The sequence below is a fragment of the Eptesicus fuscus genome, chromosome 18, assembly GCF_027574615.1.
Source record: "Eptesicus fuscus isolate TK198812 chromosome 18, DD_ASM_mEF_20220401, whole genome shotgun sequence".
In the NCBI taxonomy this organism is placed as follows: Eukaryota; Metazoa; Chordata; class Mammalia; order Chiroptera; family Vespertilionidae; genus Eptesicus; species Eptesicus fuscus.
The window spans coordinates 15,073,493-15,093,328 of NC_072490.1; the positions used below are offsets into that span (position 1 = coordinate 15,073,493).

At 37.4% G+C, this 19,836-nt stretch overlaps 1 protein-coding gene across 8 annotated transcripts in view; it reads right to left on the reverse strand.

Annotated features, from left to right (window-relative positions):
• RBMS3 (RNA binding motif single stranded interacting protein 3) overlaps positions 1–19,836 on the reverse strand; it is a 643,143-nt gene that overhangs the window by 434,555 nt on the left and 188,752 nt on the right. For all 8 annotated transcript variants that reach the window (XM_054708096.1, XM_008153779.3, XM_054708097.1 and 5 more), the window contains exon 3: positions 7,969–8,027. In XM_054708096.1, coding sequence (XP_054564071.1) covers positions 7,969–8,027 — 59 coding nt within the window. The remainder of the gene's footprint in view (positions 1–7,968; positions 8,028–19,836) is intronic.

The following is a 19,836-nucleotide window of genomic DNA, read 5'->3' on the forward strand; positions in this document are numbered from 1 at the left end:
ATTTTCCAGTAAGAACTGAGTCATGAAAGAGAGACTATATAGATTTCATAAATAATATAATGCAACCCTTAAGAGTATTGGATTCCAAGACATGAAGAAACATGAGCCATAGACATAGTCAAATAACTTCAACAATATTTTCCCCCTCCACAAAGAAAAAAGAAAAATCCTTAATAAGATACCAACTCTGGGCTTGAGAGGAAAATGGCGACGGAATAGAGTCGGGTTTGGAGTCTGTTCCTGGGGCGGAGAGTCGGAGCAGCAGAGGCTCACAGAGGGAGTGTATGTGGGCAAGCCAAGGGACAGCTAAACTCCAGGAGAAGGCGGGGGAGTGCTGGGCAGTGTTCCTCTGACCACGCAGCACCCACAGGGGCTGGGTCCCCTCCTGGAGCTGCGGGCTCGCCGGGCGCCTCGCCATCTTGCAAGGAAAGGAGGATTTTATTGGAAACCTGACTTTCCGCGACAACTGCTAACACTGAACTGCTGGGAGCACCAGACCACCGGTCCCCTATCAGCGCAAACATTTGGATTCAAAGAAACTCTTCACTGCACCACGGAAAGGTCAGATTTTGTCTGAAATAAGCTGCGGTTTCTGATCCCCGCGGTGGGTGAGGGAGGCGCTGGGTGAGGGAAGCGCGGCAGCCGCAGGACCGGCAGGAGCCGGGAGGTCTGTGCCTAGAAAAATCAGCGGCAGTTGGAACTGCCGTGATCCTTGAATGAGGAGGGGGGTCTTCTGAGCTGCTAACAGAAGTGACCTCTTGAAAGCAACTCATTTTAATCTGACGAGGAGGGTCAGACTGAGAATTTTCAAAGAGGGGCAGGCTCCTTAGCCTGGTGCACAGACCCACGGTCCGCACACCTGGGCTCTTTCCGACTCTGATTGCTAAGCCCAATACAGAGGCAAACCCAGGTGGAAACCCTGAAAGACTGCAGGGGGAAGGTGTTTTTTCGGAACCTGGGGCCAGAGCTGCGTGTGACCATCAGAGAGGCAGCCCTGAGGCGCACATCTCCACAAACCGGTAGTGAGTGCCATAGAAGGGGAAAAAAAAAAAAAGAAAAAAGAGCTAGAGAGGCCCGGAAGTCAATTCAGAAACACTGCCACCCAGGGGCTGAAACGCTAATTGTCTCTGGTGTAATCAAAAATAAATACGAGAAATTAAGATAGGGCTGGCTTAAAAAGCAGGTCTGGCTTCCAACACTGAGGAGCCCTGGAATGAAGCTGAACTGAAATACCGCCCAGACTGGGAAAAAGGCGTACCAAACAGAATAATAGAGGAAGTGAATGACAGCCGCTACTGCACATTTTAGTCTTCCTATTTTTTAATTTTCAATTCTTTTTTCAATTTTTTAAATTTTTTATTCTCATATTTTTTTATTTTCATTTTTTGCATCTTTTACTTAAGAAACTAATATTTTTTTCTTTTTCCTCACTTGATTTTCACCTTTTTAATTATTACATTTTTATTTTCAATCAGCACTATTATTACTATTATTTTACTTTTTTTTTTTTTTTTTTAATGTCATTTGATTTTCTCTTTCTTTTATTTTTGGATTAGTGTCCTACATTCGATTTGCATCTTTCCCTTACAATCGCTTTACCCTATCTCAAAGCTAACATTATGCCATCACTCTCCTAACCTTTCCCCTTTTGCTCCCAGTTTATCTTAACCCTTTCAGGCTTTAGATTTTCCCTACTTTTTCAGTTTACTCCCTGCTAAAACTTCACCCTACTTATATATCTAATTCCCAACCCCCTGCTCCAAATCCATACAAACCTCTCTCTACGCTACCTTTAAAAAATTATTTTTCTCTCGGGCCTTTTGTTGTTGTTTGCTTGAATGTTGATTAGATTGAATTTTTATGCTTTTTTATGAGATTGTTTAGATTATTCTTTTTGTTGGTTTGGTTGGTTCTTTTGTTTGCTTTGTTTTTGTTTGTTTTATACTTTTGTTTTCCCTTGCCTCACTTGATATTAGCTGCTGTTGCAGTTTGTATTAATCTCCAGGCTCGTGTTGCTGGAATTTGCTGGGAATAGTGGTTGTTCTAGTGGAGCTTACTCCCCATATATATAGTTTGTTCCCCTTTTCTCTCTTAGTATCATTCTTGTCTCTCTTACTTTTTTTTTCTTTTCTTTTTCTTTTCTGTTATTTATTTTCTTTCTTTCTGCTCTTTTCCCAAGTTCAGATTCACACTCTTTGTTGTTGTTTTTTTCTTCGTTGTTGTTCTTTCTTTTTACTCTCCCTCTTCCACTCCTATTCCCTAATTTGTCTTTCTCTGGTGGTTACCTCTATTGGAGGTTATCAATATCGTGAATACAATTCTGTTCAGTGCCTTGTCTGTTGTGCCTGGTTGTGTTGTATTTTATACCTTTAAATCAACGCCAGAGAGAGAAATCTATATAACCAGACATCCGGAGAAGAGAGACCATGGGGAGACAAAGAAACAGCCCCCACAGGAAAGAGAAGCAGGCATCACCAGAAAAGGAAGTAAACGATTTAGAGGCAAACAACCTATCAGAGAAAGAATTCAGAGAAATGGTCATAAAGTGGCTGAAAAGGATGGAAGACAAATTCGACAATATGAGTAAGAGCCAAGAAGAAATGAAGAAGAACCAAGAAGAAATGAAAAGTGACATCGCTGCTGTAAAGAACTCAATAGAAAGCATCAAGAGTAGACTAGATGAAGCAGAGGACCGCATAAGTGAGCTAGAAGACAAGATGGAAAAAAATACCCAATTACAACAGCTTCTAGAAACAAAAATTAGAAAGATTGAGGAGAGCGTAAGGGAACTTCAGGACAATACAAAACAAAACAACATCAGGATAATAGGGGTGCCAGAAGGAAAGGAAACTGAGCAAGGAATAGAAAACCTGTTTGAAGAAATAATAACAGAAAACTTCCCTGATATAGGGAAGAAAAAACCCACACAAATCCAAGAAGCTCACAGAGTTCCAAGCAAAATGAACCCCAAAAGACCGACGCCAAGGCACATTATAGTTAAGTTGGCAAACACCAACGACAAAGTAAGAATCTTACAAGCGGCCAGAGAGAGACAGACAGTTACATACAAAGGAACCCCCATCAGACTAGCAACTGATTTCTCAACAGAAACTCATCAGGCCAGAAGGGAATGGAATGAAATATACCAAGTCATGCAAAGGAAGGGTCTAAATCCAAGAATACTGTACCCAGCAAGGCTATCAATCAAAATTGAAGGTGAAATCAGGAGCTTCAGAGACAAAAAAGGACTAAGGGAGTTTATCACCACCAAACCAGCAATGAAAGAAATGCTAAAGGGTCTGCTGTAAAAAAAAGAAAGAAATAAGAAGCAAAGAAGGTACACAGGGGTATAGAATAAAAATGGCGTCAAATAAGTACCTATCAATAATAACTTTAAATGTAAATGGATTGAATGCCCCAATCAAAAGACACAGGGTAACAGACTGGATAAGAAAACAAAACCCAGATATCTGCTGTCTACAGGAAACCCACCTCAAAAAAAAGGATGCATACAGACTGAGAGTAAAGGGATGGAAAAAGGTTTTCCAGGCAAATGGAAATGAAAAAAAAGCTGGGGTTGCAATACTTATATCTGACAAATTAGATCTCAAAGTGAAGGACATAACAAGAGATAATGAAGGCCACTTCATAATACTAAAGGGAGAAATCCAACAAGAAGAAATAACTCTGGTAAACATATATGCACCCAATACAGGAGCACCAAGATACATTAAAAAACTCCTGGAAGATATCAAAGGAGAGATTGACAGTAATACAATCATAGTAGGAGACTTCAATACCCCACTATCACCATTGGACAAATCCTCTAAACAAAAAATCAGCAAAGAAACATCAATCCTAAATGACTCACTAGAACAGATGGAATTAATCGACATCTTCAGAACATTTCACCCCAAAGCCACAGAATATACATTCTTCTCAAGTGCACATGGGTCATTTTCAAAGATAGACCATATGTTAGGACATAGGCAAAGTCTCTCCAAATTCAAGAAGATAGAAATCATATCAAGTATCTTCTCAGATCACAGTGGCATAAAACTGGAAATCAACTACAATAAAAACAACCCAAAGAAATCAAACACTTGGAGACTAAACAGCATGTTATTAAACCATGACTGGGTTACCAAAGACATCAAGGAAGAAATAAAAAACATCATGGCAACAAACGACAATGAAAACACAACAATCCAAAATCTATGGGACACAATGAAAGCAGTCCTGAGAGGGAAGTTCATAGCTCTACAAGCCTACTTCAAAAAACAAGAAACAATGGTAATAAATTACCTAACCCAACAACTCAAAGAGTTAGAGAGAGAGCAACAAGATAAGCCCAGTGTAAGCAGAAGGAAAGAAATAATAAAGATCAGAGCGGAGATAAACGACATAGAGACCAAAGAAACAATACAAAAGATCAACAAAACCAAGAGCTGGTTCTTTGAAAGGATAAACAAGATTGATGGACCTCTAGCCAGGCTCACCAAGAAGCAAAGAGAGAGGACCCAAATAAACAAAATCAGAAATGAAAGAGGTGAAATAACAACAGACCCCGACGAAATACAAAGGATTGTTACAAAATACTACGAACAACTCTATTCCAACAAACTGGACAACCTAGAGGAAATCGACATATTCCTAGAAAAATACAACCTTCCAAAACTCAATCAGGAAGATTCTAAACAGCTCAACATGCCAGTAACTATGGAAGAAATTGAAGCAGTCATCAAAAAGCTTCCGGCAAACAAAAGCCCGGGGCCAGATGGCTTCACAGGAGAGTTTTATCAAACTTTCAAGGAAGAACTAAAACCTATCCTCCTCAGACTACTCCAAAAAATTCAAGAGGAAGGAACACTTCCAGGCTCCTTCTATGAAGCCAGCATCACCCTAATACCAAAACCAGATAAAGACAACTCAATGAAAGAGAATTACAGGCCAATATCCCTCATGAACATTGATGCCAAAATCCTCAACAAAATTCTAGCAAATCGGCTCCAGCAGTACATCAGAAAGATCATACACCATGACCAAGTAGGATTTATTCCAGGAATGCAAGGATGGTACAATATCCGCAAATCAATAAACGTGATACATCACATAAACAAATTGAGAGATAAAAATCACATAGTCATATCAATAGATGCAGAAAAAGCATTTGACAAAATCCAACACCCTTTCTTGATAAAAACTCTCAACAAGGTGGGAATAGAAGGCTCATACCTCAACATAATAAAAGCTATTTATGATAAACCCACAGCAAACATCATACTCAATGGGCAAAAACTAAAACCATTTCCCCTAAGAACAGGAACAAGACAGGGATGCCCACTCTCACCACTTCTATTTGACATAGTACTGGAAGTATTAGCTATTGCAATTAGGCAAGAAGAAGAAATAAAAGGCATCCAAATTGGAAAAGAAGAAGTGAAGCTGTCCTTATTTGCAGATGACATGATATTGTACATAAAAAACCCAAAAGACTCCATCAAAAAACTAATAGACTTAGTAAATGAATTCGGCAATGTAGCAGGATACAAAATTAATGCCAAGAAATCTATGGCCTTTCTATACACCAATAGTGAACTTACAGAAAGAGAGACTAAAAAAGCAATCCCATTTACCATCGCACCAAAAAAATTAAGATACCTAGGAATAAACTTAACTAAGGAAGTAAAAGACCTATACGCAGAAAACTACGGGACACTGAAAAAAGAGATAGAGGAAGACGTAAACAGATGGAAGAACATACCATGTTCATGGATTGGTAGAATCCACATCATTAAAATGTCCATACTACCCAAAGCAATCTACAGATTCAATGCACTCCCCATCAAAATACCAACAGCATATTTCACAGACCTAGAAAGAACTCTCCAAAAATTCATCTGGAATAAAAAAAGACCCCGACTAGCCTCAGCAATCCTCAGAAAGAAGAATAAAGTAGGTGGGATCTCAATACCAGATTTCAAGCTGTATTACAAAGCCACTGTTCTCAAAACAGCCTGGTACTGGCACAAGAACAGACATATTGATCAATGGAACAGAATAGAGAACCCAGATATCGACCCAAACCACTATGCTCAATTAATATTTGACAAAGGAGGCATGAACATACAATGGAGTCAAGACAGTCTCTTCAATAAATGGTGTTGGGAAAACTGGACAGATACATGCAAAAAAATGAAACTAGATCACCAACTTACACCATACACAAAAATAAATTCAAAATGGATACAGGACTTAAACATAAGACGGGAAACCATAAAAATACTAGAGGAATCCACAGGCAACAAAATCTCAGACATATGCCACAAGAACTTCTTCACTGACACTGCCCCTAGGGCAATGGAAGCTAAAGAGAAAATTAACAAATGGGACTACATCAAAATAAAAAGCTTTTTTACAGCAAAAGAAACCATCAACAAAACAACAAGAAAGCCCACTGCATGGGAAAACATATTTGCAAATGCTATCACTGATAAAGGTTTAATCTCCAACATCTACAGGCAGCTTATGCAACTCAATAAGAGGAAGATAAATGATCCAATAAAAAAATGGGCAACAGACCTAAACAGAATATTTTCAAAAGAAGACAGAAGGAAGGCCAAGAGACACATGAAAACATGTTCAAAGTCACTTATTATCCGAGAGATGCAAATCAAAACAACAATGAGGTACCATCTCACACCTGTCAGAATGGCTATCATCAACAAATCAACAAACAACAAGTGTTGGCGAGGATGCGGAGAAAAAGGAACCCTCGTGCACTGCTGGTGGGAATGCAGGCTGGTGCAGCCACTGTGGAGAACAGTATGGAGTTTCCTCAAAAAACTGAAAATGGAACTCCCATTTGACCCAGTAATCCCACTCCTGGGAATATATCCGAAGAAACTAGAAAAACCAATCAGAAAGGATATATGCACCCCTATGTTCATAGCAGCACAATTTACAATAGCTAAGATTTGGAAACAGCCTAGGTGCCCGTTAGCAGATGAGTGGATCGGAAAACTGTGGTACATCTACACAATGGAATACTATGCTGCCATAAAAAAGAAGGAATTCTCATCATTTGCAGCAACCTGGATGGAATTGGAGAACATTATGCTAAGTGAAATAAGCCAGTCAATGAAAGAAAAATACCACATGATCTCACTCATTTAGGGATAGTAAAGAACATTATAAAGTGGTGAACAAAAAGATAGATACAGAGACAGTAAAGCATCAAACAGACTTTCAAAGTACAGGGGGAAAGTTTGGGAAAGGTGGGGGAGTTATGAAATCAAACGAAGGACTTGTATGCATGCATATAAGCATAAACAATGGACGCAAAACTCTGGGGGGGGAGGGCATGTGTGGGTGTGGGGTGGGGGGGGTAATAGTAAGATATGTACACATATGATACCTCAATAAAAATATTTAAAAAAAAAAAAATAAAAAAAAATAAATAAAAAAAAAAAAAAAAAAAAAAGATACCAACTCTGAGATCCCATGGGGTGCTTACAGCTGAAGCTTAGACACAGTGGACACATCAGTGAATTCAGTCCTAGTCAACCAATGTTGCTAAAGCCTTAAAGAACAGATAAATTAAAACATGTTTTGCATGGGAAAGTTTTCCCCAGAGTTCCTCATTTTTATATAGGAAATCAATTTGCATCACTGATGATATCATTCATACCAGACAACCCAAAGTTGTTAAGAGGTAATTTAGTTTTATGCTGAAAGCAATTTGGTACTTGTTCTAATTTGTGAGTTTCATTTTGTTTGTTAATGAAAAAAATTAATGAGCAATGGTACTAGAAATACAACTCATCAAAGCCTCGGCAATGTTAGAGAGGTTTGCCATATACTGTACATCATGACCCTGTGCAGCAGGTGCCTGGACCTCCACCTGGGCGGGGCTCTCAATTTAACAGCATAGTCCAGAACTAAAGGTACAGATGCCCTCACACATACCTTTGCACTGATTTGTGTTCTTGTCAAGAATTGCCTTTGTCGATACAATTTTTCCATACCTGAAGGAGAGAGAGAGAAAAAAAAAGTTACCGTAGCCCAATGAAGATACTTAAAAACACTAATGAGCATGGGTGTACACACAATGGAAGCAGGAATAAACCAAGGAAAAAGCTCAGAACTCCCATTTCACACCTGGATGATCTCTTTTCACCAGTTCTTCTCTATAACTGGAGAATGTGCTTCCCTACATAATCACTGGGTGGAGTCTTCAAAAATAAACCTGTCGGGCTGTCCTAGGTGGCTGAGAGGGGATTGCCTGTGATTGTAATCAAAGTAAATCGCACTGCATGGATGCTTAGAAAAGCACAGACCTAGTGCCAGGATGAACAGGGCTTGCATCCAGCTTTGGTGCTCACCTAGTGTTGCAACCCTGAGCAGTTAAACACAACTTCCCCAGGCCAGTCTTTTTATCTCTAAAAATGAGAATTGTAATGATCACCTTTCAGGATTTGGGAGAGTGTTGAGTTGACAAGTTGAGATTGTCTATCAGTGCTCATAGGGTAAATAAAAATAAATTTATTTATTAGTTGCTTATTTTACTACTGAAAATATATTATGTTGTAAGTTAATTAAGGATAAAGACTGAGCTTTGTATTCTCAATGCCTGCCACCAAAGCCAATAGAAGTTAAATAAATGCTTGTTATAAATAAGTAAATTATCCAATGGTACTTCATCTACAACAAAGTGTCTACCACATATTCATTATTTAATCATCTCTTGCGGATGACCTGCTTTAGGCTTTGTTTTAAAAATATGGGTTACATGAACAATAAAATTCAATCTCTTTGAGCTGTTCCATGGGGTATAACTGATGGGAATAAAGAAGGTGATTTCCTAAAACCCTGTTCGTCTTTAGGATTCCACGAAGGATGATTCTGACTCAACATAATAACACGGATAAGCTATCACGCAAATTCGGTGCAGTGCTTAATTACTACATCATGCTGCCTCTAAAATAGAGAAGATACAAATATCAAATCTTCTAGTTCAATCAATCTTTATTTATTTGGGAAACCAAGGCAATATAGTGTTGAGTTAAAATAATATACTGTGACAACAATCTACCATGGCTTGAATCTCAATTAAGCCCCAGTATATTTGGTTGGTTAAACCTTATGTGTTCTTTGCATCATTTCATCATCTATGATAATATGAATCTATTTTAAAATATCGATTTAGATTATTTATTTAAATTTATATGCATCTACTTAAATCTATAACATGATGACACTGGTCTTTACCTCACAGGGTTATTGTGAGCATTAAATGGGGTTACCAAAAGTGCTGAAAACAGTGGCTGGCATAGAATAAGTGCTCAATAAGTATTACTTCTTCTTGCAATGACTTTCTTCCTGTTATCTGCTATATAAAATGTCCAGTCTTTGAAATTCTCTAAGATGGGTAAGATGTGAATGGAGGTAAAACTACTGTCCCAAATGGCAGTTTAAAACATTACTACTTGTTTAAGTCTTTTATCCATTTTGAGTTTGTTTTTGTGTATGGTGTAAGTTGGTGGTCTAGTTTCATTTTTTTTGCATGTATCTGTCCAATTTTCCCAACACCATTTATTGAAGGGATTGTCTTGACTCCATTGTATGTTCTTGCCTCTTTGTCAAATATTAATTGAGTATAGTGGTTTGGGTCAATTTCTGGGTTCTCTATTCTATTCCATTGATCTATATGTCTGTTCTTGTGTCAGTACCAGGCAGTTTTGAGAACAGTGGCTTTGTAATACAGATTGATATCTGGTATTGAGTTCCTGCCTACTTTGTTCTTTTTTCTCAGGATTGATACAGCTATTTGGGGTCTTTTTTATTCTAGATGAATTTTTGGAGAGTTCGTTCTAGGTCTGTGAAATATGCCGGGAAACCATAAACATAATAGAGGAATCCACAGGCAGCAAAATCTCAGACATATGCCAAAGCAATATCTTCATCAATACAGCTCCTAGGGCAATAGAAACTAAAGAGAAAATAAACAAATGGGACTACATCAAAATAAAAAGCTCCTGTACAGCAAAAGAAACCATCAACAAAACAACAAGAAAGCCCACTGCATAGGAGAACATATATGCCAATGTTATCACCAATAAGGGTTTAATCTCCAACATTTACAGGGAACTTATACAACTTAATAAAAGGAATATAAACAACCCAATCAAAAGATGGGCAACGGACCTAAATAAATACTTTTCGAAAGAGGACATAAGGAAGACCAAGAGACATATGAAAACATGCTCAAAGTCACTAATCATCTGAAAGATGCAAATCAAAACAACAATGCGGTACCATCTCACACCTGTCAGAATGGCTATCATCAACAAATGACAAGTGCTGGTGAGGATGCAGAGAAAAAGGAACCCTTGTGCACTGTGAGTGGGAATGCAGATTGGTACAGCCACTGTGGAGTACAGTATGGAGTTTCCTCAAAAAACTAAAAATAAAACTCCCACTTGACCCAGTGATCCCACTTCTAGGAATATATCCCAAGAAACTAGAAACACCAATAAGAAAGGATATATGAACCCCTAATTTCATAGCAGCACAATTTACCATAGCTAAGATTTGGAAACAGCCTAAGTGCCCATCAGCAGATGAGTGGATTAAAAAACTTTGGTACATCTACACAATGGAATACTATGCTGCGGTAAAAAAGAAGCAACAGCATGGATGGAACTAGAGAGCATTATGCTAAGCGAAATAAGCCAGTTATAGAAAAAATAGATATCACATGATCTCACTCATTTATGGAATATAATGAACAAAAACAGATCCAGAGACAGAGAAGCATCAATCAGATCATCAAACCTCAGAGGAAAGGTAGGGGAGGATGGGGGTAATGGAAAGAGATCAACCAAAGGACTTGTATGCTTGCATATAAGCATAACCAATGGATACAGACACCAGGGGGGTGAGGGAATGAGAAGGGGAGGGACAATGGAAGGATACGAACACATATATAATACCTTAATCAATAAAGAAAAAAAATAAATTAATTAAAATAAAACATTACTACTTGGACTACCAAAAAACTTCCCCAAAATATTTGGCAGGTCAAGTTATTTGCTAAAAGGATAATTTCCATTTACAGTTTATACTGTAAATGTTAGTTACTTCATTAACTAGGTTTTCACCATATTTAATTGCACAAATGCCTATAGGTTCAAAGATTTTTGGGGTTGGTTTAAGACTACTGAAATGTCAATTCCCTCATGGTATAATCATATAAGCTCACTCACTCCAAAATTCCTTATCTCCACTCCTTATTCATCCCCCAAAACACATACATCCTATTTTTAAGCTTTATTTCATCCCAAGAGTTTCTCTCTTAGGAAAATAATCTGTAAAATAATATCCTATTAGAACAGTCTCTTTAGTTGACAATGGTTCAAGGTACCTATCATCAGATCCATTAGCTAGTGTAATGTTTGCTAGATTTTGGGGACTCAGGCAAGTAAACATTTGCAAAACTATATGTATCTTATCATAGATAACTAAAAGGGAAAGAAAGGGAATATAGGCTGAAACATTTTTCCCCATACAAAGCACCACTAGTATAGCATGGGAGAACTGAAAACTAGGAAAGAAAAAATATTATAGAACATTTAAAACCATCTCACATCAAACACACAAACTCTTAAGACAAAAATCCTTCTTAATTGGTTGCTAAAGCTACTACTGATTTTTTTTCTTTAAGTACCTTCTATTAATTAAAATTTAGTCCTGTCTTTTAAAGAGGAAATTAAAAATTACTATATCTTATAACGAATAACATTTCACAATGAGACTTTTAACCTGTGGTGTGCATGTTTTCCTACTGTATCATTAGTACAAAGTTATCTTCTCCATTACATGTAGTGTAATTAAAAGTGATTAAACATTTTTACAGCCAAAAATAAAATAAAATACTTTTGTGTGGAAAGCATTTGTACATACCTACGCAAGCAACTTTTTTCTTAAATAAAAGCACAATTATTTCCCAGAAAGTGTTACAATACTACTAAAAATTAAAAAATTGTGTGTGTGTGTGTGCGCACACACGCACACACACCAAAAAAAAATAAATTTCTATTTTTAAAAATATATGTTTATTGGTTTTGGAGAGGAAGAGAGAGATAGAAACATCTATGATGAGAATCATTGATGGGCTGTCTTCTGCATACTCCATACTGGGGATCTGGCCTGCAAGTCAGGCATGTGACCTACTGGTAATCAAACCTTGGCCTCTTGGTTCATAGGTTCATAGGTCCAGCACTGAGCCATGCCGGCTGGGCAAAATTATGATATTTATTGATTTCCTGAGTCCTAATTACACTCTAGGCAAGCCTTTCCATAGTTTAGAATCACAAAAGAAGGGGACACAGCTCGGAGCACCTTACGGAGCCTCTACTCTGACTGGAGGTATAGAAAGTTCACTCCTTTGCTTAGTTATAACATTCTGCATTAACAATTACTTCACCAAGCTAGAATGTGCTTTCAACAACAAAAGGAGGTATTGTATGGGCCATGGATTTCAGTCCAGGTCTGTACTCTCTCTCGACAAACAGGTACTTTCTGCATCGCTGGTGCTGCTTTCTCCATGTTCCGCAAAGTCAACAACTGAGGTAGGTAAATAAAGTTTAGACCTTTTTTTTAACGACACAAAAATCACTGATATAATATCCTTGTGAAGAATTAGGTTAAATCTCTCTTCCCAATGTTTTCCTAAAGTATACTAATCAACTAGAGTAAAAACTACTTCATTAAAGATACATTTTTACACACTTGGAAGGAAATAAATTACTTCTGAAGCAAAAAGGTATTCCTAAACTTAAATTACCTTATTTATTTAGTCTTCCCATTCCTAGGACTTGGATTAAGACCTTAAGTGTTCATAACGCTTTTCTTGGTGCCACCCATGAGTGGGAAGCAAAATCTGATATTAGAGGAAAATGTGTGACCAAGCCACTGAATGATGCCTGGAAGTAGACATCGGAGCTCTGGTCCCAGGTGCCCCTGGCTCCAGACACTCTCAGACAAATCCAATCCACTTTCCTGTGCTTCAATTTCCTCCAGCTAGAAGAGATCAAACATTAGCCACCGTCAGCTTCCCTAGGGGTCTCAACTTCTTGGGGGAAACAAATCAATGAAGCGAACACATTTTATATCATAAGTCTTTCCATCCGGGCGTGTAGTGCTTTCTGTAGCCAGTGTAAGAAGCACCGAACACAGAATTGCTAGGACACTTTTCAGTGTTAAAATATGAAGCTTCACACCATATCTACATATTCTGCAACTATCCTGAGTACCAATACAGTGACCAAATCCAAAGCAACATTTTATTTAATTCCAAGTGTACTCTGTAAAAACAGTAACCAATCTAGGATAGCTAACCACTTATTAGATTTTGATTGTTCATAATTGACTTTTATAAATTCTTGTGTCACGTATCAACTCTTTAAGCAAAGGGGGAAAAAAAAGAAAGACTCATGGACACAGACAACAGTATGGTGATTGCCAGAGGGAAGGGGAGTAGGAAGAGGGAAAAGAAGGTAAAGGGGGTATAAATGGTGATAGGAGGAGATTGACTTGGGGTGGTAAACACACAATACAATACACAGATGATGTATTGCAGAAATGTAAAAAAAAAACTTAAGATAATTTTACTCTAGCTTATCAATAAAAGTTTTATATTACACTTTTTAAAGAAACAATCAATTCTTTCTGGCATTTATTCTCTTAAACAGCATATGATTCTAACTATATTTGTTGATATACATGGTTATTCCACATACAAGCCTAATTTAAACTAATGGCATCTTTTATTTTCCAAAGTTAAAGAGAAAATAGAGCTATTATGGGTCTATGCTTCATGAATTATGAAGACATCAAATTGATGAGATCTTTCTATAAAGAATTTATTTTTAAATTCTTTTGCTGAATCACCCACTGTGTATATTAATTCAAAAAATACAGACAGAGACTGAAAATAGAGTCTCTGCAGTCAATTAACTCCCAGCTAACTCATTATTCACATGCCTTGTATATTGATACCAAACTAGAAAAAGGTATTACATTTATTTAATGCATGAAACATTATCCTTTTAGAAAATGTGCTTGTTTGCCTACTTCTAGATGGCTCATTCATTCTCTGGCATTTGGAGATGCTAATGTGAAGGCCAAATAAAACAGCTCTTCTAGGTCCACTGAGCCTGAGGACTGCCAGTTTGTGATGGTGGCACTGATGTCCTCCAGCTGCCCCTTGTCTTTCTAAATAATAAAGGTCCTTCAAGGGCAAGCTCCATGTTCTGACTGCCATGACCACCAGCTATTTCTCCCAAATCGGAACAGCTATTGTGCTCACAGCCTGCATAAAATCACCTAGCATTTACTATTATTATTATTATTATTATTATTATTATTATTACTAGAGGCCTGGTGCATGAAATTCATGCATTTGGGGTGGTGGTCCCTCAGCCCAGCCTATGCCCTCTCACAGTCCAGGAGCCCTCGGGGGATGTCCGATTACTACAGAGGCGGGAAAGGCTCCAGCCACCACTGCTGTGCATGCCAGCCATGAGCTCGGCTTGTGGCCGAGCGGCACTCCCCCTGTGGAAGCACACTGACCACCAGGGGGCAGCTCCTGCATTGAGCGTCTGGCCCCTGGTGGTCAGTGCACATCATAGCAAACAGTCATTCCTCTGTTCGGTCAATTTGCATATTAGCCTTTTATTATATAGGATTATTTTACTGTTTCATAACATTGTCTGTTCCCCGGGAGACTGTCTTTTCAGTAAGGCCTTGATTTTTCAGGAGTCCAGATAATATTTTTATTCCTTCCTGATCATCTTCATAATATCCAGTATAGAGCTTGATGTGATGTATAGTAAACCTCTATAAAAATCTGTTGATTTTTAAATAGTTTTTTAATGGACCTGACAACTCTTCCAGTTCAGAAACAACTATTAGTGTTGGGGCTACATTTATACGCAAACACACACACAGCACATACCGTTAATTGAGCACCTGCTATGTGCCACTTATTACACAGAGCACATTAGATATTTTACTCCAAATTCTCAAAACTACCTAAGTTGATATTGTAATTATCATTTTTAAGATAAAAACTTAAAGTTAGTTATATTAAGTGACTTGCCCAGGTTGACATAGATATTGAGTTATATTGCTTACATTTAAACTCAGGTGCATTTGACTGAAAAAAGTCCCTCCTTTTTCCTTGATATCATACTATCCCTTAAAGCATAAGAAACAAATGGGGTCATGGAAACATCAAAAAGTCTTGCAGAAGTTGGATATGATTAGTCCCGTAGAACAGTGATTTTCAACCGTTTTTAATCTCATGGCACACATAAACTAATTACGAAAATTCTGTGGCAAACAAAAATATACATTTTTTGCCAATCTGACAAAAAATAGGTGTAATTTTGATTCATTCACCCCAGATGGTTATTATTGTGTTGGCTGTTGTCATTTTTTTATTTGACAATCAAAGGGAAAAGAGAGGTCAGTGCCCTGACTAGTCAAGCGTTGCATGTTTTAAAATTTCTTGCGGCACAAAAAATGACCACCATTCATTGGAAATAGTGCAGGCAGAAATTCATTGTTGATTGTTAGAATTCACTTTGCAAAAACTTATTCTTTAAAGCATCTTAGCTTGTTGCACAGTCTAGAACATCTGTGACCCTAACATCAACTGAACACAAGATGGAAAACAGCTTTGTGGCAGAATTTACACTTGCTGTTTAGGGAAGACATTAAACCTCAAATTCTGAAAATCCTGATATCATCTATTGCCTCAATAGTATTATGAAAACACTGAAACAAATGCACAGCGTATGTGATCATTTTGAGGGCTATATTTCAGTAGCAGTGAAACTCTGCTATTTAGAGAACCCTCTTGGTTTCCACTGTACCCCCAGTTCTAAGATGCACAATCATGGCTCTCAAAAAAGTTTTGTGATGGAGCTGTTGCTATTAAAGTAGTAGTTCCCAACCCTGACATAGGTCACCTGGCTTCATTCTAATTTCCTCCCAGGTTTTCTTTGTCACTACCCTCCTCCTCCTCCTCCCAGCTCAACTGACATTTTCTCTCTTCCTCAAGCAGCTCATTTCAATGCTGGTTATGATCCAATAGGCATTGAGCATAGCTCTAGTGAAGAGTGCATTGTATCATCAATTGTATTAATGATACAAATGCAATATTTTATCCACTCTATATTGTATCTTTTCTTATCCTAATATTGAGGATGAGTTCTTCAAGGGTAGAGTATAAGTTTTATTTATTTTATACTCTTGGTCTTACACACAGGGCTCATCCAATAAATGTTTATTAAATAAATGAATAAATGAGTGAATGCCGAATATCACACCCCTCATCAAATAAGACAACCAGGATGGCAATGAGAATCAAGTATATCTAGGCACAGATACATCTCCCCTTTCCAACATGGCAAAGTGCAGAGTCTCCTGATAGCGATACATGACTTTTCCTATCTTCAGCACATTCACTTCATTTCATTCAAAAAGAGAGTGAGCTAGAACATCACCCAAGCGCCAAACTAAAAAATAGTCTCAAATATTTTCCTGTAAAATGTTTAACGCATTACATTATTTTAAATCTACAAAGACACTCAATGAAAAATATTGACATACAATACTGAAAGAGCAGGCACTCTAAGCTTTTAAATGAATACACAGTTTTTACTGCTGGTATGAGGAAGTGCCTAATGCTAACAACTCGATGCGTTATTTCCCAGGGAGATTTGTCTTTAAAAGAATGATCATCTTGAGCTGTCTGTGGAATCTTTCTGAGCTTCATAACATTTAAAAATGCATTTCTGTAATTAAGTAATATAAGAACGCCACTGCTTCATTTAAAATAATTAGAACTCACAAAGGGAAAACTAGACAAAACCATGTAATAGAGCAAGAAGTAGTCCAATGAAAGTAATTTTCATTTTTTAAAAGCTCACATGTACAAAAAGCAGAAAAGATAAAAATCAAGCCCAATTTTAATTTATATTAACCCTTTTCTCCTTAATTCCAAAAAAGTATACAAGAACATACCCAAATGGATGAGAACACAGTTATTTTTGTCAACACATTGATCTCTCTGCATTAAATTGTGAGAAGTATATTGGATAAAGCTGTTCTGTGTCACCCAGAAGATTCAGTCCTTGTGGAACTATTGCAGGAAGCCCATTGTCTAATGGATATCCAATTGATTCATGCTACCATAAATCAATGGCATAGTCCAATTACCTATTTGCGATTATTTGAAGATTATATGTTCTCTGTATTATCAATAGTACTTTTACATTTTTATATAAATATATAACTGCCACACTAGTTAAGTGAGAACACAATAAAATGATGCATTTTAAGCATTCTACTATATGCTTATGGTAGACAGTCTAAACTGTAGTTGATGGGATGATGCTCAATCTTTTAATTACCAAATGGTCAGAAATGTAGACTGATGTTATAAATGATGTTGAAAAACATAGAAAGGTAAATAGATTGCAAAATTCTTACAATACTGTCTCAATTATCCACGGATAATTCTGGTTCATTTGCCTTTATCCTTCCCACTCTTACCGCAGGTGTACACAGACACACACCCCTACGTGCATTTCTTTCATTCCTGTGGGAAAACTGTTTTGCATGACAAAGAACACACCTAGCATACTTTTTTGGTCTGTGCCATTTGGGAAGGTCATATACTAAAGGGAAAATGCAAAAAAAAAAAAATAAAAAAATCAACAGCTCCCCTCATGCCAGGAATGTTATCATGCCTTGTTACAGATTATTTTTATCTGAGCAACTCTTATTTAAGAAAACTTGAACATATTGCCTCTAACTTCCACTTACAAGACTGCTTATGATACTCTCAATGTAACATAATGTCTATATTATCACAACCCAAAGCCTTGTTTTTATGCTTTCTTGAAACACTATGAATCTCATGTTTAAGCACAGATCAGGTACTGTCTATAATAATAAAAGCATAATATGCTAATTAGACCAGATGTCCTTCTTGATGTCCTTCTAGATGACCTTCAGGACAAATCCGGGGCTGCCAGGGAAGCCTGGGTCCCAGTGCCAGAGGGAAGCCGGTGCCGGCAGCCGGGGGAAGGAAGGCCTACTCTTGCATGAATTTCATGCATCGGGCCTCTAGTATATAATATTTAAGGGAAGACTCAATGGTTTATATATATTTATGGAGCGAAGAATATGTACATTTAGAAGAAACACAATAAACATGTGATGTTGTGGTAATATTCCTCCTGAAAAGATAAAACCAGCCGTTCTTAACTGTGGTGTAAATAAGAAATGAAGAAACTTATGAAAGTGAATCACTTACTGACAAATGCATTCTTGCTTGGTTAATTTTTTGCCTTTTTTATGTGCTTATTGTGCCTTAAGAGTCCATTACAGACATTATACACACCGAAATTAACTCTTTATTATCATTATATGTATTACGCTACTCAACTGGGTTGTGGAATCATCTCAGCAAAAAATAAAAATTAAAAAAAATCCAAAAATACTTCTGTTTTAATATTCCTTTAGCCCTCCACAATGCTTTATAGAACTCATTTATACTATGTGAGTCAGGGAAGATAGTAAGCTCAGTTTCTCTTTCTAGTCTCCATTCTCATCACTCCCCAATTTGAGCCTTCAAATACAGCCAAAAGTTGATTACTGTTAGTTTCTAGGGTGTTCCCTGCTATCATGAATACAATCCCATCAGCCAAGAATTGTCTTTCTTTCCTTCTGCCCCTCTACTCACAAGTTCCTTTGCCTAACATTTTGATTATCTCTCCTAGAAGGATTTCACTCATTTTCTAGATATATCAGGAGCATCTCCTCCCCCAGTGTTTCTCCACCACAGCACTGTCCCCACTGCATGGTAAGCACAGGTTTATTTCTGAGAGCTCCTTGAGAACAGAAATGCCTTCCTTGTTTGTATCACCCAACCACAGTACAGAAGACAGCAGAGGACAAGCGTCCAACAAAAGCTGATGAACAGACAATGATGAAGATGCTAATTCCTATGTAATTAATCAGCTTAAAAGATAACTTAAACTTGATTTTTTCCTGCTATACCCTCATCATATGAAATCACTAAATAAGCAGTGTTTCTTTTTCCTTGTATTAAAAAATAGTTTATTAGAATGCTCATTAACAGCCTAAAACTGGAAACAACTTAAGTGGACAAAAGCAATGTAATAGACAAATACACTGGGTTTATTCAAACAATAGAATACGATACCACAATGGGAGTGATAAACTATAGCAACAATATCAATGAGTCTCCAATGTTGAGCAAGATGGACAAAAGTATGCATTAAGTTATTCTATTTATATGAACTGATGTATTGGAAATCAGAATAGCGGCTATCTTTGGAACTAGTAACTAGAAGGGACGAGAGGGGGGTTTCAGAGCTGGTCATGTTCTGTTTCATGAGGTGACTGCTGGTCATACGGGCATGTTCAGGTTGTGAAATACACCAAGAAGCTGTGCAGTGATAATTATTTCAACTTACTATCATATAGTATTTTTCAATAAAACCTTCAGAAAATAATAGCATTGGTAGCAAAAGCTAATGATGTGTGTTTTTTTTTTCAATGAAGAGGAGACACAGACATGGAGCTGCAAGAAATACTTCCCATCCATCCATTCTCTACAGTTATGTTTGAAGTCTCTAAAATCTTTCATTGCGACCCATTTGTCACAGAGTGAACAAAAAATAAACATACAAATAAAGCTACAGATTAGAGGTTTCAACAAGTTGTCAGCAGCAT